The sequence below is a fragment of the Calliopsis andreniformis genome, chromosome 1 (genome assembly GCF_051401765.1).
Source record: "Calliopsis andreniformis isolate RMS-2024a chromosome 1, iyCalAndr_principal, whole genome shotgun sequence".
NCBI lineage: Eukaryota > Metazoa > Arthropoda > Insecta > Hymenoptera > Andrenidae > Calliopsis > Calliopsis andreniformis.
In genome coordinates this window covers 2,115,723-2,138,964 of record NC_135062.1, presented here as the reverse complement: position 1 = coordinate 2,138,964, position 23,242 = coordinate 2,115,723, and the positions used below count along the sequence as shown (strand labels likewise).

At 39.2% G+C, this 23,242-nt stretch overlaps 3 protein-coding genes across 3 annotated transcripts in view; 2 read left to right on the top strand and 1 right to left on the bottom strand.

Moving 5' to 3' along the window:
- Positions 1–6,074: 6,074 nt before the first annotated feature.
- On the top strand, positions 6,075–6,558 carry LOC143180478 (uncharacterized). Its single transcript, XM_076380229.1, has 2 exons — positions 6,075–6,185; positions 6,247–6,558. The coding sequence occupies exon 2, from the start codon at positions 6,250–6,252 to the stop codon at positions 6,556–6,558; it is 309 nt and encodes a 102-aa protein (XP_076236344.1). The 5' UTR covers positions 6,075–6,185; positions 6,247–6,249.
- A 116-nt stretch (positions 6,559–6,674) lies between these two features.
- Positions 6,675–7,777, top strand: LOC143177965 (uncharacterized). The gene is made up of 2 exons (XM_076376321.1): positions 6,675–7,063; positions 7,137–7,777. The coding sequence occupies exons 1-2, from the start codon at positions 6,947–6,949 to the stop codon at positions 7,686–7,688; spliced, it is 669 nt and encodes a 222-aa protein (XP_076232436.1). The 5' UTR covers positions 6,675–6,946; the 3' UTR covers positions 7,689–7,777.
- Positions 7,778–19,870: 12,093 nt separating this feature from the next.
- Positions 19,871–23,242, bottom strand: part of LOC143182001 (KICSTOR subunit 2) — a 144,670-nt gene continuing 141,298 nt past the window's right edge. The window contains exons 8-9 of the mRNA XM_076382746.1: positions 20,103–20,213; positions 19,871–20,041 (exon numbers count right to left, since the gene is read on the bottom strand). Coding sequence (XP_076238861.1) covers positions 19,871–20,041; positions 20,103–20,213 — 282 coding nt within the window. The remainder of the gene's footprint in view (positions 20,042–20,102; positions 20,214–23,242) is intronic.

Sequence of the window (23,242 nt, the reverse complement as noted above, 5' to 3'; positions counted from 1 at the left end):
TCTAAGACCGCTCCTGAAGAGTCTTTTCTCCAAGGTAGCGACTGATGTAGAAAAGATAACGAAGGGCTTACGGATGCTTAGGCAATCAAGCAAAGATTATATGTTTCATGAAAACCTTGAGACCGCTCTTAGGTTATAGCCATCTATAACTTCGGCAGCGACCAGGGCATACGAGACAAGATCTATTGCACACACACACACACTTACACTGCGTATCGTCTAATACAGAGGATCCTCTACCGCAATTAATACGGATTAATAATTGATAACTTAATTTCTATTCACGAATCATAGACACATAACCTAACTCTCGCGAAGTATATCGCATAACGATTACGATCAACATAACCTCGTCTGTACATAATAATTAACCTCAATTGTTCTTGTAAATGTTTAACGAATTAGAATAGGCATTAGTATTGTATTTACGTTAGAATTAGAATAGGGTTTTACTGAATAAATTAATGTCAAGAAAGATCTAAGCTTTGGATTTTAACTCCTTAACCGCACGCCACACGAACCCCACTTTTCGTCCATCGGAAAGCCGCTCTTCCATGGACAACGTAGCATCGCTTTAGGGACGTTACAGACTACGTATACACTTTTTGGTGACAGCGGGGTGGGATATACGAAGCGTAGAACCGCGTGTAATTTCGATAGAATCAACCCACGATAAGCTTAATATCTTACGATAATAAGCTTTGTGAAGCCTACTCCAAAATATAAGTGAGTACTATCGATTAAGTTGTGGCAACGAGAATTACTTCTCAGCGGGGCTTATATCTGACTTGGCATAATGGCATCGACTAACAACCCTGACGTAGATAACCTAGCGAACGATGTGGAGCAATTACAATTAAACACTGGTAATGCGACGCCTGTTCATACTACTCCTCCTTTTCCACATATGAGCATTAGAGATGCCGCTGATACAGTTCCTTCTTTTGACGGTAGAAACTTAGCCGTTTATCAATTTGCAAAAAGCTGTCGCAGTGCTAGGCGAATGATTGCTCCAAACGCTGAGTACGGATTAGTACAGTTAATAAAAAACAAACTCTTTGGACAAGCTTCACGAGTAGTTTTAAGTGGTGATTATAACACCATTGAAGACCTTATTTCCGTGCTCAGTTCGCGTTTCGCTCCATTACACTCGTCAATACAATTATATGGCGACATGTCTAAAATTGCTCAGATGCCAAATGAAGCCGTCGTAGATTATAGTAGTCGCGTTTCGAACATTCTACTACAAATAAGGAATTGTAACGAGATCGAAGTACCCAATCATACCGCGCAATACAATATAACTGCGGAACGCAACGCTATCAAGGCTTTCTTAACAGGGTTAAAACCCGAGATATTTTCCCGTATGCGATATTGTGATTATAGTACTCTCGACGCAACTATTAGCGCAGCTATTAGGGCAGAGGCCGAACATCACGAAAATCAAATGCGAATTCGAATGGCAGAAGGTCTTATTCAGAATACCCAATGCACAAATTGTTTCGGCTACGGCCATAATACAAATACCTGTAGTAGTCAGCCTATGGGAAATCAACAACAAGTTTCTCGAGTAGATTGGCAGATGAAACACTGTCAATTCTGTCAGAAGAGAGGTCATACAGTTCAAGAATGCCGAAGTCTAAACCGTCCTAGAAGAAACGCTCAACTTACAGACGTTCCTACATGTCAATTCTGCAAATTTAAGGGACACACAATTGAGCAATGCAGGAAGAAGAAATACTTCGACCAACGGGAAGCTGCAAAAACCGCTAACCAGGAGAGACCTCGAAGAGAACCAGTACAACCAAGAATGAATTCGACAATGGGCGAGCAACCTTAATGGTGGATACAGGCTCTGACTTAAATGTCATAAAGAAGTCTGCCATCTCCGCTTATGCACCTATATCAACCAATCTCATCTTCGATCTCAACGGAATTACGGAAGGACGACTTACTACCCTAGGGTATATAAAAGTAAAGACCTTAAATACAGAAATCATCTTTCACATCGTTGAAAACCTTCCTATACCTCAGGACGGCATACTGGGAACCGAATTTTTTGGAAGTAACAAGGCGACCATCGATTACACAAAATCTGCAATAACATTAGGGAATGAGGTATTACCCTTTGCAGATCCAGAAACTATTACAATTCCCGCAAGAACAAGAACTCAAATCTACGTACGCGTCGCTAATCTACAAGCAACCACAGGGTATATTCCCAAAATGAACATACATCCCAACATCTACATGGGAAATGCTGTAGTAGCAAATCATAATGGCACCGCCTATCTCTTTGCTATTAACTCTTCAACTGAAGATATCGAAATTCCAGTGCCCACGGTCGAAATACAGCCTTTTGAAGAGGCACCTTCAGCTGAAAACTGCACAAGAGGATATAAGGACCCGTGTCGAGCTTACAAGGTACTCCAACACATGCGCCTAAATCACCTTAACTCTGAAGAAAGAGCCAGTGTAGAGACCTTGGTAAAGCAACATGCAGACAGATTCTTACTTCCTGGAGAAGAGCTACAAGCTACAAACAAGGTGTACCATAGGATAATTACCGAAAATGAAGTTCCTATACACGTTAAGCAATACCGCTATCCTCAAGTACACAAGGAGGAAATAAAAAATCAAGTAAATGACCTTCTCGATAAGGGAATTATTAGACCCTCTTCCTCCCCATATAACTCCCCCGTCTGGATCGTTCCGAAGAAGGAAGATTCCCAAGGGAAAAAGAAGTGGAGGATGGTTATCGACTTCAGGAAACTCAACGAAATAACTATGGGAGATGGTTATCCACTTCCAAATATCGCAGATATATTGGACCAATTAGGAAGCGCCAAATACTTTTCTGTATTCGACTTGGCTTCTGGATTCCACCAAATCCCCATGCACCCTGAAGACCGGCACAAAACCGCCTTCTCCACCACCTACGGGCATTATGAATATGTACGGATGCCCTTTGGTCTCAAAAATTCTCCTGCAACCTTCCAGAGGCTAATGGACGAAGTTCTAATCGGCCTACAAGGGGTAGAACTGTTAGTATACGTCGACGACATAGTCCTCTATGCAAGTTCACTTAATGAACATGCAATTAAGTTCAAGAAACTAATGAAACGTTTACAAGAGGCCAACCTCTCACTACAACCAGAAAAATGCGAGTTCTTAAAGAAAGAAGTCGCATACTTAGGGCACATCATCAGCGAAAATGGTGTTAAACCTGATCCAAAAAAGCTGGAAGCCGTAAAAAATTTTCCAATTCCCAAAACACAGAAGAATGTAAAACAATTTTTGGGACTGTGCGGATACTATCGTCGATTCATTAAGGATTTTTCTAAAATTGCTAGACCCTTAACAAACTTAACAAAAAAGGACTACACTTTCGAGTGGACAAGAAATCAACATAAAGCATTCGAATTTCTACGAGATGCACTTTGTAAAGAACCTATCTTACAGTACCCTGATTTTAACAGGATGTTCAACATAACAACAGATGCATCTGGCTTTGCTGTAGGTGCTGTTCTCAGCCAAGGAGAAATCGGTAAGGACCTTCCCATAGCATATGCATCCAGAGTCCTGAACGATGCCGAGACAAGATACTCTCCAACAGAGCGAGAATTACTTGCTGTAGTATATGCTGTGCATCACTTTAGACCTTATGTGTATGGCAAGAAATTCCTTCTCATCACAGACCACAAACCATTAGAATGGTTACAAAATCTGACTAACCCAACGTCACGGTTAATGCGCTGGAAACTAAAACTAGCTGAGTATGAGTTTAAAATCGTTTATAAACCTGGCAAATATAATACTAACGCCGACGCCTTATCCAGGAATCCGACTTCACTTCCTGTATATGCAAAACGAGCAATTACTCACTCAAGCCCAGATTCGGATGAATTCAAGAGGAAAAAGGAATTTCACCAGTACAGAACCCGTCAAAGATCAACATCTCGCTCTAGCTCTGACCATGGTCACAAAAGGAAAAAAGAAGTTCACCAGTACAGAACACGTCAGAGATCAACATCTCACTCTAGCTCTGATCCTGAAGATCACAAGAAGAAAAAGGAATATCACCAGTTCCCAACACGCCAGAGAAGCACCACAACTTCAGCATCTGGGAATCCAGCCCCAAAGAAACAAGCAAGAATATATTCAAGCGATACAGATAACGAAACAGAAGTAGAAATTAACGGAAAAAAGAAACAAAAAAGGAAAAAGAGCCAAACAACTTCCTCCTCCAACCAACCTGCACCTAAGAAACGAACAATTCAAGTGGAAGTCCATGAAACCCCAAGATCACCTCCTGCCAAAAATCCTAGTAAACCAACTCCCCTTAAGCAAAAACCAGAACCTACTGACTGGAATGAAATTATGGAAGCTGACGAGGAAACAATAGTCCCCAAACATCAATTTAGAGACCCACCAAAAATAGATTCTTGCTCAAAAACTAGTAGCAGTACAAGTTCCAGCGAAGCAACACTTACCGCACCTAAAAGGGAACCAATGTCAGACTCTAGTGGTACGTTAACAGCCCCCGTATCCCCTATAAGGATCAGCAAGAAGGAACACAGAATACTTACCCCTCAAGTCTATGGACCAGTGCAGAAGAAGACAACAAAAGAAGTGCACAAGAAACCAAAAGTTGTTAGTAATGTGCCTGTAGGAGTTAATATTCAGGAGTCCAACGATCACCTATGGATGAGGAAGGAAACGATAATAATATTCATTAATGAGAATGGCAAACCATTAGGAACATTAGGGGAAGAATTAATAAAACAGAAAAAAATCAAACCATGCAAACCACTGCAAGCAGGACAAATAGTAGAATTAAAGAAGGGTAGGAACACTGTCTTTGGTATAGTCACTACCAGCAATCCTTCAGAAGAAACCCTCCATAAGGTATTGAAGTCACTAAGGATTAAGCTGCAACAAGAAAACATAATGCAAGCATGCATATCAGGAGAAAAAGGAAAAATTCCGTGGAATAAATTACAAAATTTAATCCGGTTAAATTTTCTGCAAACAAATATGAAGTTTATTTTGTGTAAAGGCACCATCCAGATTCCACCACAGCAAGATCGCCTACAAATCATGAAGGAAAACCATGAATCACCAATAGGAGGTCATAAGGGTATTAAGAAGACTTACCATCGCATCAGAAGTCAATACTACTGGAAAAACATGAAATATGATGTTACAAATTTCATCAAAACTTGCCTACAATGTCAAAGAAATAAATTAGTTAGAGTAAAAAACAAGGAACCAATGATAATAACAGACACACCTGTGGATGCATTTGACAAAATTTCCATGGATATCTTAGGACCACTTCCCTACACTGAAAGGAATCATAGTCACATTCTGACAATCCAAGATAACCTCACAAAATACTCCCTTGCAGTCCCATTAATGGCGACCACATCTGAAGATGTTGCCAAAGCGTTCACTGAACATTTCATATGCAGATTTGGTAGCCCAAAGGCAATATTAACAGATCAAGGCACTAATTTCACAGGATCCCTTATGAGGAAATTTGCACAAGCCTTCCACATCAAGCAATATCGAACCTCCGCTTTTCACCCTCAGTCGAATGGTTCCATTGAAAGAAGTCATCATGTTCTCATCGAATACTTGAAGCATTACGTATCCAAGGAGAAACAATGGGATCTATGGTTACCTCAAGCAATGTTCTCCTATAATACAAGCACACACGAAGGAACAAAATTCACTCCGCACGAACTTGTCTTCGGCAGAAAAGCGCGCTTACCCTCAAGCATTCCTTCAAATGACAGTCTAGGCACTTATACAGATTATGTAGACAATTTAATTTCCAAATTACATTCCATTCGGGAATTAGCACGAACTAATCTCGAACAATCAAAGTATAGACAAAAATATTACTATGACAGGAAAATTCATCCTGAAATCTACAAAGTTGGAGATTATGTGATGCTACTCAATCCGCGACGTGATAAACTAAGTAGCGAATACAGAGGGCCTTACCAGGTCATTGAAATCCTAGAGAATAATAATGTAAAAATTGCTATAGGACCGAAACAACTTAAGGTTGTCCATATGGACAGAATTAAAAAAGCCCATCTATCATAAAATACATACATTAAGACAAAGACAACGGCCATTACCGACGCCAAGAAACAACTGACAGAGCCAAAATCGTAAGTAAAAAATAGGAAAATTTAAAGAAGATATAGAATAGAATACATTATTTTCTAGAAGATCATGGAACGGTATACATGTCTGAAAAAAACGGCGCCGGTAGAAGTATGCCTGATCAAGGAATTCTCAAGGATGGCCTGCGGAAAATGTGTAACACGAGAACCAGGAGAAATAGCTGACTGTCCCGACGCACACTTATTAGTAACAAAGGCAGCGAGAAGAAGACTCGCGATATGCCACTTTTGCCGCCGCATTCTATACGGGCACTATCCGGCGGCGAAGTGCATGGAATGCAGGCAGGCGTCCCAGCAATTTTCCGAAGAAGATTGGTTCATCCTGGGACAAGACAGGCCTGTCCCAATTAGGACATAAGAATAATAATAATAATAATAATAATAATAATAATAATAATAATAATAATAATATATATATATAAATAAATAAATAAATAAAAAAAAAAAAAAAAAAAAAAAACGCGACAAACGAAACAAAAAAAAGCAAAATTATTCATTTTCCCTATCATAACCTTCCTGCGAATTCGAAATGGCGCGACCAAAGTGCGCCCCACGACCGATAAGAAGCAAATGCGCAAGAGGAAAATTCAAACGATATAAATACTCCTGCGCAAAGCTGCAAGCGCACCAATAGGGAAACAGGAAAAACAAAGGGACCAATCAGAAACCTACAAGATTTTTCGACAGCTTCGAAAAAGGGTATAAAAGAGCGAAAAAAAATCACAATCGCCACAGAAGAGAACATCATGCCGAAGCGAGCAGGCAAACGAAGAACCTACAGAGCTAACCTGGAAAGAATTATGGATAATTTACTCCAGATACCCGCTCCCATTCTCCCTATCCCAGAATCCGTCTTAGGACCGGTAACCATTAACTGAAAATTTTCTTTATTCTTTCATCTTAAAAATACTAATAGCCTCTAATCTAACGAAGCAGCACCGAGAAACGCAGTCAAAGCCGACTGTGCGGAGCAATGTGCCGGTCGATCCGGGAACCAGGATAATGGTAGCAGGAGCTGTCCCAGGCCTTTATCCAGAGGGCGCCCCAGTCCTTGTCCCAACAAAAGCAGCTGCCCCTGCAGAAGACGCTCCAGCCGTCCAGCCTCCAGAGGAAACCTGGTCCCTCCCAGTCACCCCGACCAGACCAATAACCCCGGACCCTGGACCCCTCCCAAAACCCACGATCCCGTACCGGCTAGTACAAGTGGACGTCCCAGAGCCAGACTGGAACCAATACAAAAACCTACCCGAAAACGACCCCCGAAAAAATTTGTGGCAAATAGGAAGCCTATTTGGAACCGGAGCTGCGGGTCCCCCAAATTCAAATGGGAACTGCAGGTGCGCCCGATGCACGAGGCCACCAAAAGAAGACACATCTCAGCGCAGAAAGACAAAGGAAATCCCAAAAGCCTTGAAAAAGCAATGGGTAAAATCCAAGTCAAGACTCGATCTCTCGAGGACGAGAGATTCCGTAAGGGGGGAGGTGTAACGCCCCGCGACTCTGTCTCTGTCTCTGTCCTTGTCTCTGTCTCTTCCTATTTCACTCTATCTCTCTCTACTATCGCTGTCTCTCTCCATCTTATTGTAAACATATCTATCTTTTTCTATTTCTATCTAATAACTGTATAATAGCGCGTATTTTGTTATCCAATTATTAATAAACATTTTTGTATTATGACACATATTATATATTATAGATTTTAATTACATTTTCATATAAGTATAGCAGATTTCGTACGTTTTCATGTTAAAATAGCCACTATTAGAATAAGAGCGCCATTAGAATTAGAACAACTGCGCATGTGCGAACTCCGACTGGCGAGTATAAAAGGAGCTGCGAAAGCAGCAGGAGCACACTTCTCTCTGGCATCAGGTTGCGAATAGACGAGGATCTGGGAGGCAGCTGAGATACTCGTCCAGTGAGATCGAGACCGCTCCTTTAGGGGTAGCGACCGTTTTCCAGAGATCAAGAGTATTCGATGCTCCTTTACAGGTTCAATCTTGAGTAGCTTTATGACAGGTGCACTACGACGATTCTAAGCAAGTGCAGTACGGGCAACATCTTGGAGGTAGCTGAGATACTAAAGATCGAGACCGCTCCTTTAGGGGTAGCGACCGTTCTACCAAATAGTAATTGATGCTCCTTTAATATAGAGTTCGTGCTTGCCGTAGGCAGACGAATCGCTTGCCAACAAGCGCTAGAAGCCATTCTAAGTCGGACGCATTTCTAAGACCGCTCCTGAAGAGTCTTTTCTCCAAGGTAGCGACTGATGTAGAAAAGATAACGAAGGGCTTACGGATGCTTAGGCAATCAAGCAAAGATTATATGTTTCATGAAAACCTTGAGACCGCTCTTAGGTTATAGCCATCTATAACTTCGGCAGCGACCAGGGCATACGAGACAAGATCTATTGCACACACACACACACTTACACTGCGTATCGTCTAATACAGAGGATCCTCTACCGCAATTAATACGGATTAATAATTGATAACTTAATTTCTATTCACGAATCATAGACACATAACCTAACTCTCGCGAAGTATATCGCATAACGATTACGATCAACATAACCTCGTCTGTACATAATAATTAACCTCAATTGTTCTTGTAAATGTTTAACGAATTAGAATAGGCATTAGTATTGTATTTACGTTAGAATTAGAATAGGGTTTTACTGAATAAATTAATGTCAAGAAAGATCTAAGCTTTGGATTTTAACTCCTTAACCGCACGCCACACGAACCCCACTTTTCGTCCATCGGAAAGCCGCTCTTCCATGGACAACGTAGCATCGCTTTAGGGACGTTACACCAGCGTAAATATAGCGCTTATGATCGCGAGTTGTTAGCGATTTATATGGCCGTTAAAAGATTTCGTCATTCAGTGGAAGGACGTGATTTTGTGATATATACAGATCACAAGCCACTTATTTTTGCCTTCAAACAAAAACTTGAGAAATGTTCTCCACGTCAGTTTAGGTATTTAGACTATATAGGTCAATTTTCTACTGACATTAGACACATTAAAGGTACTGAAAATAATGTGGCAGATGTATTATCGCGAATCGAGTCTATTTCTTCACCCCCAGATTACAAAACGATTGAACAAGTACAAGAGGTGGATGAGGAGCTTAAAGAAATTTTAGCTTCCAATTCAAGTGCACTTTGTTTGAAAAAGGTTCATTTTCCTGATTTCGAGGTGTCTTTGTTTTGTGATGTGTCGAACGACACAGTTAGGCCTTTTGTACCTGAGTCGTTACGGCGTGCGGTTTTCAGTTCCCTGCACGGACTGTCCCATCCAGGGGTTCGTGCTACGCAAAGGTTGGTAACCAGCCGTTTTGTATGGCCGTCAATAAATAGGGACTGTCGCGATTGGACGCGGCACTGTATTCCTTGTCAGCGATCAAAAGTTACGAGGCACGTGGCAACCCCTATTGTCAATTTTCAAAATTCGGGTAGATTCGAGCATGTTCATGTCGATATTGTAGGACCTCTACCGATGTCTCAAGGTTGCAAGTACTGCGTAACAATGGTCGATCGTTTCACGCGTTGGCCAGAAGTCATTCCGATCGCGGAAATCGACGCGGAAACGGTGGCAAAAGCGTTTGTAAGTGTGTGGGTGGCACGTTTTGGTGTACCTTTAAAAATTACCACTGATCAAGGACGTCAGTTCGAATCACATTTATTTAAAGAGTTGCTACGGTTAATTGGGTCATGTCATCTACGTACTACAGCGTATCATCCGCAAGCTAATGGGTTGGTAGAACGGTTCCATCGTCAGTTAAAAGCTGCAATAAAATGCCACGCGACTGAGGACTGGGTACAAATACTACCTATTGTGTTGCTTGGTATTCGGTCAGCCCTTAAGGAGGATTTAAAGGCGACAGCCGCAGAGTTGGTTTATGGTGCAGGTATTCGTTTACCGGGCGAGTTCTTCGTGTCAAGCAGGGTTGAGGGAACTTCCGATTTTGTGAATCGGCTAAGGAATTTTATGAAACATCTTAAGTCCTGACCTGTTACACGACACGGTTCTCGTAAAACTTTTGTCTTCAAAGATCTGGCTACCTCAACATATGTATTTCTGCGACATGACGCTGTGAAGAGTCCATTACAACCGCCTTATGACGGGCCATATAAAGTCGTACAACGTAGCAATAAAAGTTTCACGTTAATAATTAACGACAAAGAGGTTAAAGTTTCGATTGACAGGCTAAAACCTGCTTTTCTTCTGACTGACGATGGTAATCACCAACCAGTTAGTAGCAGACAAACAGCTCCGGAAGATAATCCAAAAAATTTATCTACTGACGAACAAATTAGACAGTCTGATCAGAATGCTGTGCCACCCACAGAAAATCTTGGCAAAACGCGATCTGGTAGACGCGTTCAATTTCCCGATCGGCTGCAAGCTGGTTTTTGAACTATGTAAATATTTTATTGTTCGCTAGTGTATATTAGTATTGTGTGTTTATCAGATTCTACTATATTTCATATTATTGATATACCTTTTTCTTTTGTATTCACGTTACATTTAATTCTAGCGTAGAAGTTAGCATAAGTTTGCTTTAATAATTTTTGTGTGTAATATAGTTATAAGACATTCTTTGTTCTTTTGTTGCGTTATCACTGGTAAGGGGGTAATGTGGTGGACCTTCACCATTTTTACTAAAATCTGTGAGTCGGAGACATGGTTCGATGATAAACAGATGTGGGAAGTTTCGTGAAAGTTTTGCGCAGCGACACGGCGGGTGGTCATCCTGTGCGTTTCAAGGAAGGTTTTCTCTTCCTTGAAATGTTTTGAGGAAAATGCCACACGTGTGCGTTAGAGGATCTTCCCAAAAAACGGTTGCAAGGGCAGAATCGTCTGAACCGTCCAAGCGGTCGTTTCGCTTGCAGCGCGTCACGATTGTACGCACTCGAGTTTACTTTACTCATTCAGTGTGTTCGTTTTTATTTTCTTTCCTGTAGACTAAGTGTTGCGTTTTTAATAAACTTTTATTTACTTGTTCACGAGCACAATTTATGACCTACCCACGCTAATCCCCAAAACACCACCGAACGCGCGAATCGGGGGAAGAAGAGCTGAGGAGGAATCGAACTCCGGAGACAAAAATCAGAAACGATTCGAACGAACAAGTGAAACGATTCGAACGAAGAAGGTTACGATTCGAACCGAACAGGAGAACCGACTAACGAGTCATTTAAGACATCTCCGAAAAATTCCCAACCGATTCGTGGGAACTTAGCATCACGGAAAGAGTAGGAAACGATTCGAGACTTCGCGGAAGTACAACCGAGAGGTTTCGCGACTTATTCTTTCGACCCCTCTATCAAGCGTTCGTGATAGAGTTAACCAGTTATTTCAAAATTAATTTCGCGAAATAACGCGTTGATACGAACATCGGTCGGTTCGTCAACACTTTGGAAAGCAATCAAAACCTGGCACGCACGCGCTAGTGTTTATGATTCGCGGTTTGTTTTACAATTGGAAACAATCCGTTGCCTATTTCATAAACAGCGGCACCGTATCCACTATATATTTATTGAATATACTTGATGCAATAATTGCTGCTCTCTTTAACGTTGGCTTACGCGTGCGTGCAATTGTTTGTGATCAAAGTTCTGCTAATCGATCATTAACAGATAGAAAAGTTTGCGTGGAGAAACCATACATAATGTTTAAAGAAAATAAAATTTATTTTCTTTGCAACTATTTGCATATATTTAAAAATATTCGAAATAACTTATTAGAATACGATTGCATGATTAATAATTCTTTAGTTTCATGGTCTGACATATCGTCCTTATGGTATTTTGAACGAAGCAAAGGTACTAGAGCAGCTACAAAATTATCAGAAAGACATATTCGACCAAATTCATTCGAGCGAATGAATTGTAGACTCGCTTTGCAAGTTTTCAGTCGAACAGTTTCGGCAGCTTTGTTAACGGCCAACATGCAAGGAGAGATCCAAAGCGATACCGTTGTTAATACTGCATGCTTTGTTCGAATATTAAACGATTTGTTTGATAGTTTAAATAGTCGAACCGCTTATAGTCCAAATCCGCTAAAGTGTGCTTTATTAAATACTGCCTCTCAGGTAGAGCAAACTTTGATAGAGCAGGCTACAGAATGCACAAACTGGTTTGTGATTCAGAAATGACAACAAGTACGACCGCCGTGCTTTACGGATCTTCAATTATCAATCAACGCAACACTACAACTATGGCATGACGTTTGCGATGAAAGTGCATCATATTTGATGACACCTCGATTGCAACAAGATGCAATAGAAAATCTATTTTCTATGATTAGGCATAACGCGGGTAGTTATGAACATAATCCGGCTGTGAAAATGTTTCGATTGTCTTTGCAGAGAAATATGGTTTTAAATTTAAATAAGCCCACGCAATTTGCAAATTGTTGGGATGACGAAGATATGCACCTTTTTGATTCGATAGAAATTTCTAAAAATCTTCCACCATCCAGTGGCAATTCTTCGTCACAATTATCAATTCCCATTGATGTTGAAAGTCCCGAAACAGAAGACACGAATGATATTGCTGACATTTCGTTACCAACATCTGAATCTGACCATACACTAGAATCGTGTGCAATTGAGTATTTTGCGGGATATGTCGCAAGTGTAACGTCCCTAAAGCGATGCTACGTTGTCCATGGAAGAGCGGCTTTCCAATGGACGAAAAGTGGGGTTCGTGTGGCGTGCGGTTAAGGAGTTAAAATCCAAAGCTTAGATCTTTCTTGACAATAATTTATTCAGTAAAACCCTATTCTAATTCTAACGTAAATACAATACTAATGCCTATTCTAATTCGTTAAATATTTATAAGAACAAATAAGGTTAATTATTATGTACAGACGAGGTTATGTTGATCGTAATCGTTATGCGATATACTGCGAGAGTTAGGTTATGTGTCTATGCTTAAAATTCGTGAATAGAAGTTAGGTTATGTGTCTAAGCTTTTACATTCGTGAACAAGAGTAATTATGCTGTTATTAATTATTAATCCGTATTAATTGCGGTAGAGGATCCTCTATTTTAGACGATACGCAGTGTAAGTGTGTGTGTGTGTGCAATAGATCTTGTCTCGTATGCCCTGGTCGCTGCCGAAGTTATAGGTGGCTATAACCTAAGAGCGGTCTCAAGGTTTCATGAAACATATAATCTTTGCTTGATTGCCTAAGCATCCGTAAGCCCTTCGTTATCTTTTCTACATCAGTCGCTACCTTGGAGAAAAGACTCTTCAGGAGCGGTCTTAGAAATGCGTCCGACTAGGAATGGCTTCTAGCGCTTGTTGGCAAGCGATTCGTCTGCTTACGGCAAGCACGAACTCTATATTAAAGGAGCATCAATTACTATTTGGTAGAACGGTCGCTACCTCTAAAGGAGCGGTCTCGATCTTTAGTATATCAGCTACCTCCAAGATGTCGCCCGTACTGCACTTGTGTAGAGATATAGTCAGGAAATGATAAAGGGGAATTGACTTTATCAGCACTCCACTGGTAAGGTTTAAACAAGAGTTATAATAAAGTTTATTTAAAGTCTAACACAAGTCTATAATACACACTTAACACTCTAGGAATATAAAATATAAAAATCTGTACACTAAAACTAATTATAAATTATGTACCGCTCACTAGAGTTTCTTTATAATACACGTTAAGTTTAACGAAAGTGTTAAAACCTTTGCACGGAATAACACGTCTAACACCTAGCACGCTTGCCAAAAGAATGAATGAACGCTTGCCGGAAAAAGGGAAAGTACGCCTTCCCGGAAAAGCCGGGAAAAGCCGCGTCCCGGAAACGTGCGGCGCCCTCAATACAAAATGTCGCGCGCTTAAAATTACAGGAACCGCACTTTTCTACGGAGCGGCTGACTCAACGACTGTGCCGCCACACTTGCTTAGAATCGTCGTAGTGCACCTGTCATAAAGTTACTCAAGATTGAACCTGTAAAGGAGCATCGAATACTCTTGATCTCTGGAAAACAGTCGCTACCCCTAAAGGAGCGGTCTCGATTTCACTGGACGAGTATCTCAGCTGCCTCCCAGATCTTCGTCTATTCGGAACCTGATGCCAGAGAGAAGTGTGTTCCTGCTGCTTTCGCAGCTCCTTATATACCCGCCAGTCGGAGTTCGCACATGCGCAGTTGTTCTAATTCTAATGGCGCTCTTATTCTAATAGTGACTGTTTTAATATGAAAACGTACGAAATATGTTATACTTATATGAGAATGTAATTAAAATCTATAATATATAATGTGTGTCGTAATACAAAAATGTCTATTAGTAAATGGATGAACAGAATACGCGCTTATATACAGTAATAAGATAGAAATAGAAAGAGATAGACATATTTACAATAAGATGGAGAGAGACAGCGATAGTAGAGAGAGATAGAGTGAAATAGGAAGAGACGGAGACAGAGTCGTGGGGCGTTACACAAGGAAAAGCCTTAGGAAAACCAACTGCGACTTGTGCGAGTCAGAATTTTTTGATAGTACAACAGTTCTTTCACGAAATGAACAGACGTTAATTTATCTTCGTGCTTATAAAAAAAAAAGATAATGTTTCGGATTTTGGAAGTCTGAAAGCGCCTAATAAAAAATTTTCTTACATATTTCGAATATGTAATGCTATTTTTGACCTCGTATATCCCACCTAACAGGCTGAAGAGGGCATACTTGATAAAATATTTACATATTTTGTGCAAGGTGTTGACATTTCGTCTGACCTTCGTGGTTGGTTTGAAAGCAGTACCTGTAATGAACATAGAAGAAAAATGGCTTATTTTATGATGAAAATAAAAATTCATAAAGACATTATCTGGCTCGGTAAAGAATTACGACGTCCTAAAAGTATTTACCAAAAGTCAATGCCAAAGATGTGAAAATTGCAAGGACTATAAACCTTTAAATTACACATTGTAATAGCGAAATTAATTTCGTTCACGATTGAGGGAAAAAGAGCGAAAGCCCTGCTTCAATAATAGATACAATCGAATAGATGTATTCAATAAAAAATTTAACAACAATTTGTCGTTTTTAAATATATTTATTATGATTTTCAATAATAATAATTAATAAATATGTTGCATGTACGTGCCGTTTGAATGGGCCGCGCACGCGACCGTGGCGCCCGCGACCGTCGCGCCAGCGGTATAACCCAGAATAATCCGTTTTTGTTAAGATGGCGACAAAGCGCTACGCGTATTAGTGTAACAAATAATAAAACTGAGTAATAAGTATAATTGGAGTACAAACCATATTTTCCCCAATTTCCCAGAGGACATAATAAAATACATTTCCGTTTCCTCTACCCGCTGTTCCCCCTCTTCCTCCTCTTCCTCCTCTCCCACCTCTCCCTCCTTTCCCTCCTCTCCCTCCTCTTCCGAAAAACTAGGAATGAATGGTAAGTGCAGCGGTAGAGTGTAAAGTTGTCACGCCGTTAGCCGGAGTTCCGGATCTCGTACCATTTGATTACTTTTCTCCCAGTTTTTACATTTTTCATTAATTTTTAATCATGGAATAACATTTTTGATACTTTATGCATCCTTTTTTGAATACACGTTACATACTATGTATTTTGCGTTTACATATTATATTATAACATAATATGTTTTAGGAGCAACAGTTAGCTACGAACGTAGTTACGAGTATAAATAATTGTAAATGTTATAAATTTCGCTGCACATGTTAACGCGCTCTTTCAATTGAAGAAGACAGACGACGTGCGCGGTCAACATTCGCGACAACACGCATCCGCAGAATGAATAAATTATTCATTATAAACTAATGTGCATGATTATTTATTGTATTAATCCTGACAAGAAGGCAAGTTATTTAATTACTATGAACGAGAAATGATTTTGTGAACTCTTCCGAATAAAATAATATGAATAGCTTGGCCGTTTTTATCAATAATATTCATAATTTAGAAAGATATTAATTTTTTTTCTTTCTTTTTTTAATTATAAAAGAAAAATAAGGAGATAAATTGCGTGTAATCAGACAACGAGTCTCTTGTACATACGCCATAATTAAATAATCTTATAAAAATTAAATCATTGTACACTGTACACGACTTTTCAAATGTTAAAATTCCTTACTCTGCTCTCCGCTGAAAAGGATGTTGGCAACATTATACGAATTCTATATATACGTTTCTTCACCACATTGGATAATGTAATTGCGTTGCAAATATGATTGACAAAACAGGCATGACTGTCGATATCGCAGTTTTCTGTGGGTAGAGACCTACCTTTATACGGGGGTCTCTGGGACCCCCGAAATTCATGACCCTCGAAAACAGGCAGTGGGTAGTCTTGGAGTCATCTATAGTCACTGCCTGTGAACAGGGAGTAGGATTTGTGTGGCGTGCGGCTAAGAAATAAGTTTCATAGATTATGATTTCTCTTTAAAAAGAAAAGAAAAATTTCTCTTTAAAAATAAAACATGAAATGATTTATTAACCTAAACGTTTTACACCACGAAAGTACTTAATTCTATTCTTATAATCATACAAACTTCAGTCTTTTGATGAGATAGATTCTTATTACTACATGAACTGGTATTTGTCGACGGAACAGATGGCAGTGATGATCAATATCAATATAGATCAAGGAAAGGCCAAGGAGCTGGTTAAAGCTGTCTCGGACTGATAATCAAAGAGCTAGTTAGAGCTGCCACGATTTTGAGGAACTCAGGAGCTGGTTGAAGCTGTCTTGGTTACGAGTAATCCAAGAGCTGACTAAAGCTTCCTAGATCGAAGGAACCAAGGAGCTGATTAAAGCTACCTCGGTATGGACTTGGAAGTTAAGGTTGGAGTTTGGAGAAAGAGAAGTGCACTGCGTACTACTACTTCTGTCACTCCCTCATCTGCTAGCGCCATCTTATTTATACGGGAAAATTGCCCCCCTCTTTTGGGCCCAATGACTGCCCTCGATGTAGGGGTAGCGTTATGTTACGCCTGCGTGTTCAGGAGTCATTGCAGGATACGCGCTCCCAATTGGTTCCGAGATTTTGGCGCATGCGTTTGGCGGTGTCTGCGCAAGCGTATAGAGAGAGCGTTGCTTGTTGATTGGCTTGTGCTGTCATCATCCAGTCATCATCCTGTCATCAATGCGTGTTCCATCGCACGCGATTGGATGCCACTCTTGTGACGTACTGATTTTGTGCGCATGCGTAATGGGAAGCGTCCTGTTGTGTGTGCGGACGCGCATTGCGTGTCGCTGGCGCGAGGATTCGATTTAAGGATTTGAGCTTAGGGTTATGAGTTGAGAATTTAGGTCACTGCCACTTTTCAGATCAAGTTATCACTCGTTATTTATGAAATGTAAAAGGAAAATTGTCTTTTAAAACTCGATTTCTTCGTAATCGAAATCACAGCTGGTTGTTACACTAGCAAAAATAATTGACTGAGGTCGGTAACGTTGAAATGTAAACATTTGAGAACTATTCAATTATGATAATCATTCTTCAGTTTGAGTTTAGTTTCTCGTAGACATCTATCTGTTTGTCCTAAAATGAAATACGCAAGAGCCGAAAAAGTAGACATAGTTGCAGCGTATTTGGAAGCTGGAAAGAGTGTAATGCGTGCAAAACAGTTGTATGGAGAGAGATTTTCTCGTAGAAGTCAACCATACCGTAATACTTTCAGTTATCTCTTCAATCACTTTCCTCAAGCTGGAAATTTGTCACGTAAGACACCTAATCGAAAAAAAAACAGCGACAAATACTGCACATGAAGTTACTATTTTGGCTACAGTGACAATAAACCCATCTCTAAGCTGTCGTCAGCTTGAAAGAGTGTTCAGTTCTTTTGTTTGCGTTTATTTCTTTCATATTGGAAGCACGAAGGAAAGAAATGGGAACGCAATAAGCGAAGATCGCGCCCTCTGTAAGTCGTTAAAAAAGTTTAGATATATTAGAATATGTGCAAGGTGTGTGTGCTTCCCGGGATTGCTGAGAAAAATTAAACTGATAGGATACTTTGATCGTATTGTCGAATATTGCATGTTACATGTCGTTTGTATGCAATTCATGGCTGCTGTTCGTTGTGGCTCACAACTGTGTATGACGCCCTGGAATTGTCTAAAAGAAATAAAAAGTTTCACAAAAAGAATCCAATATTAGTCGTTCTAATTTTTTTTATTAGTATCATACGTGTACTGCATAGGTAAAATTTCACCCATATCACATATCAAAAGTTCAAGATTTCACTGATAATGACTTTCATCGTCGTTTAGAATTCTGTGAATGGACTATTCACCAAAGTGCTGATTTTTTTTAAAAGGTTATGTTTACAGACGAAGCGACGTTCATAAAAGATGGAAATTTCAATTTAAAAAATACACATTTTTGGTCGGTACAGAATCCACTTTGTTTCAGACAAATTGACTATCAACATCGATGGAGTTTGAACGTATGGGTTAGTATAATCGATACTCATATTATTGGTGCATATTTTATCGATGGACCACTGACTGGACCGAAGTACAAACACTTCATAATGAAAATTTTACCTACATCATTGGAAGATGTGCTGCTACATGTTCGTTTAGGAATGTGGATGCAGCAAGACGGATGTCCTGCACATTATTCTTCAGTAGCAAGAAATGCTTTAAATTGAAAATTTTCGAATTGTTAGATTGGAAGAGGCGGTCCCATTAATTTTCCAGCACGGTCACCTGATTTAATGCCTCTCGACTTTTTCTTATGGGGCGTTTTAAAGAATAAAGTTTATGCTTAAGCTTCAACTACAGTGGTCGATATGAAGCAACGTATTATCACTGTGTGTCATAAAATATCAGACAATACATTAAACATAAGTCAGTCATTACTTGATCAATTTCAAAAATGCTGTGATGTAAATGGTCGTTACGTTGAACCATTCCTGTAAATAAACGCTAACGTCTTAGTATGACAGTAATGGTGTTTTAGAATTATTTAAATTGAAATATCCTGAACCAGTAACTTTTCGACATACGTAGATCAGCACTTTTTTTATAACGAATGTCCTGCTGCATCAAATAATGTATTAAAAAATACTTTATTCCATTAAAAAAAAAAAAAAAAATTGACCTTTATATGACCTTTATGCGTCCACTCACGAAAAAACTAATAATATCAGAATATGCTCCACTCGATACCATTCAAGCCTCCACTGAAACATTTTCTGTTGCGAGTAACAATAGCGAGAAAATCAAGATGCCAAAATCAGGTGAGACATCCTGTATAATAAAGAACAAGTACCGGACAAGTTTAGAAATGTCCTATTAGTCGACGAAACGAATGAAAGTAATATTTTTTTACTATAGAAACATATACACGTAAACACGAACTTATTAGCATCATGCAACACACGAAATATTAATACAATAATACCAACATAAGCAGAAGTAACCAATATTGTTTGAAAGTAGTGGAAATCAAATAAGTTGACCCGCCTTTCTCCGGATTGTCCGTTTGACCAACTCTTGACAGGATGTGTATGCAGAGTACTCCGTTCCTTTTTGATTTTCTATTACTAATATATTGTAAGTTTTATACACTGTTTTGTATAAATATTTTAACAGAGATAATCAATTTGTTTGTATATGATAATCTTCGGCAGAATCAGAAAGTTTTCATGTTTACATATGTAACTTTTTATTTTGATAACTTCAATGACTCGTACACTTTGTTGCATCGAATTTGTAAACATAAATCTGTCATAAACGACATTACATGAGCTTCTTTATCTCTTTGTTTTCCACTTTCGTATACAATGACAAGCGTCATTTTAGGATCAGTATTGTACATAGCATATGCGCATGAGTCCTGAAACAAATTGGTATGTATTATCATGTATATATTTATCACACTTCATTCGATAACATACTTTTGCACTTTTAATTAAAATAATTTTATCCATAGTTAGAAGTTCTAACTGTCGTTCCTGAATTCGTTTTCGTATATTATCCAAGTGAATCGATGGCTTCTGCACAAATGTCTGAAACAACGGATTTTGTTATAAATGATAAATATAATATTAGCACTAATCATTAGAAGTTTAATCATTCAAAAAGTTTTTTTAACAAATATCACTGGAAGTAAAATTCATAATGAGCGAAAAAGTTAATATGGACAAAAGGTTATTAAAATTATCTTTACGGAGAATAAAAATACACGGTTAAAATTTGCTCGAAATTATATGACTTGGCGTAAAAAACTGAAGAATATAACAATATCTTCTGTCAAAGAAACGTTTAATTTAGATGAACTTGTTGGTTTCAAAAGGTCTAGCAGGATAAAGGGGGTCAGAAGTGCCCTTGAGCTGATTTTTATCGGGAATGTGTCATTCGATAGAGTAACAAAAGAAAACATTCCGTGTCAATTACGATTATTACCCAACGTAAGTTGGGTCGTAATGGAATTAAAACATAAGCTTTTTTTATTTCAGCGTTATTGAGTAAACACCGCGTCGCAAACCGCGCTTCGCCCTATAGCAATGAACGATTTGTATTTTTTAACATTGTTTGTATTATAAATATTGCGAGTATTAGCTCTTTTATCATTTTGTTTACCTTTTTGTTGTATTTCTGCACACAATTTTTTTTAATAATAAATAATGCCGCGAAGAAGTCGTTTAAATATAGGTTATATTACTAGAGAAGCAAACAGAAAACGTCTTAATGATGAAACCGAAGAAGAAAGGGAAATTAGGGTGTCTAATAAGAAAGTAATTCTTTGCGCAGAAATAGAGAATCGTCTGTTGAACGTGAAGTTCGTCTCAATCTTGACCGGGATAGACATAACTCACGGAGAGCCAGAGAATCCTCCATTGAACCTGAAGTTCGTCTTAGTCGTGACAGGCATAGACATACATCTCAGAGAACCAGAAAATTGTCCAAACGCAGGTCCATGAGGGATCCTAATGTGTGATCAAATAAAGTGAATTCTGCCATGAATTACGATTCTTTCATTGAATACAGGAATGATCCTGTCGTTTCAATAGGTACAATGTCTGTTGTCTGTGAATACTGCTCTACTTTGAAATGGAAGGATGACTCTAAAGGCCTGTGTTGCTTACAAGGAAAAGTAAAATTGGAGGAAATTCTTTCTCCACCCGAACCACTACACTCTCTTCTTACAGGTGATCATCCTAAATCTAAACCATTCATGCGCAATGTACGCCAATATAACAATGTTTTTCAAATGACCTCTTTTAACAGTACGCAAGTTTTTGAGTGAGGTTTTATGCCTACATTCAAAATTCAGGTGCAGGTATATCATTTAGCAGGAACCTTGCTACCATATCGGCCCGATGATTATAAATTTTTGCAGGTCTATTTTATTTCAGAATCGGAAACACAAACATCAACGCAGTGTAACAGTGTCGCACAACCAATTGATAATAGTTTCGTGAGATCTCTACAAGATATGTTACATTCCCATAACAGTTACATACAATCTTTCAAAACTATTATTGAGAGTGTTCCACCAGACACAACCGACTTCAACGTCGTAATCCATGCAAATAAAGTGCCTGCTGAAGTACACAGCGGCCGTCATAATGCCCCATCCATGAGTAAAGTAGCAGTTGTGATAGCTAGGCAACAGTTTGATAAAAGAGAGATTGTGTTGCACAGACGTGACGTAAACTTGCAAAAAATATCAGAGTTGCACCGATCTTATGACAGCTTACAGTATCCTTTAATGCTATGTCGGGGAAAAGACGGATATACTATCAATATTTCTCAAGTTGATCCGGTTAATGGAGCACATCTACGTAAACCGGTTTCATGCATGAACTATTATTGCTACCGTAACAACCAGCTGCGATTTCGCCTACGAAAAAATCGAGTTCTAACCAAAAAGACAGTCTTTTCTTTAATAAATAATGAGTGATAACTAAATCTGAACAGTGGCAGTGATCTCAACCCCTAACGCATAACCCTAACCTCAAATCTTTAGATTGAATCCTCACGCCAGCGACACGCAATCAGTACGTCACCGAAGCGACATCCTATGGCGTGCGATGGAAGATGCATTGACGACACGATGACGATCAAGCAGCGACATCGCAAACCAATCGGCGAGCGATACTCTCAATACGCCTGCGCGAGCACCACCAGACGCATGCGCAAAGATCTTCGAACCAATCAAAAGCACATATCCTACGATGACTCCTGAACACGCAGGCGCAACACGACGCTACCCCTTCATCGAGGGCAGTCATCGGGCCCAAAAGAGAGAGGCAATTTTCTCCTATAAATAAGGCGGCGCCAGCACCACCATTCAGATAGAAGGAAGATAGTAGTAGTAGTACGCATCGCAGTTCTCACTCTGAATCCAAACGCTTAAATCATACCGAGGCAGCTTTAACAAGCTCCTTGGCTTCTCCAAATCGAGGCAGCTTTAACCAACTTCTTGATTACCACTTGATTGATTAAGTTAATAAATATTGTTATATATTATTTTAAAGAAAAATCATAGTCTATGAAATTTATTTCTTAATCGCACATCACACGAATCCTCCTTCCTGTATACAGGTAAGCCGCTCTATCTGTGAACGTTTTATGTACTACGACGCACAGTGGGGCAAACGTGGAAAAAAATCCAAAATCGAAGGTCCATACTTCAAGTTTAATTTTATTGTATTTAATTCTTAAGAGCCTAAGAAATAATTACCCACACTCTTGACTTCCCAACATTTTTTTTAACGCGGGAATTATAAATTTTTGTTGATGTAAAATTATTTCAATTTTTAAAGAATATTATTTCCAACTTATTGCAGTAAATTTGCGTAATTATTGTTTTACATCATTAATGTACCTGTATTAACGTCTAACATTATAACAGTAACTATCCAGTAAACCCCTCCAATAACCCATAATATAGCATTCAAAATTATTAAATTGAAACAGGTTTGCAGAAACGGCGTTACGCCGCTTTAAGCTGAAAGTTGTTGATCTAGGAGTAGAATGCATCCGAGAATATATTCCCAAAATTTCATTTGGCTATACTTGCCTATTGGGC

What these genes read in the sequence shown, in the direction of transcription:
- LOC143177965 (XM_076376321.1), top strand. Translation starts at nt 6,947, where the DNA reads ATGCCGAAGCGAGCAGGCAAACGAAGAACCTACAGAGCTAACCTGGAA. An exon ending in CAGAATCCGTCTTAGGACCG is followed by an intron (nt 7,064 to 7,136) that starts GTAACCATTAAC and finishes CTAACGAAGCAG; the next exon opens with CACCGAGAAACGCAGTCAAA.
- LOC143180478 (XM_076380229.1), top strand. Translation starts at nt 6,250, where the DNA reads ATGGAACGGTATACATGTCTGAAAAAAACGGCGCCGGTAGAAGTATGC.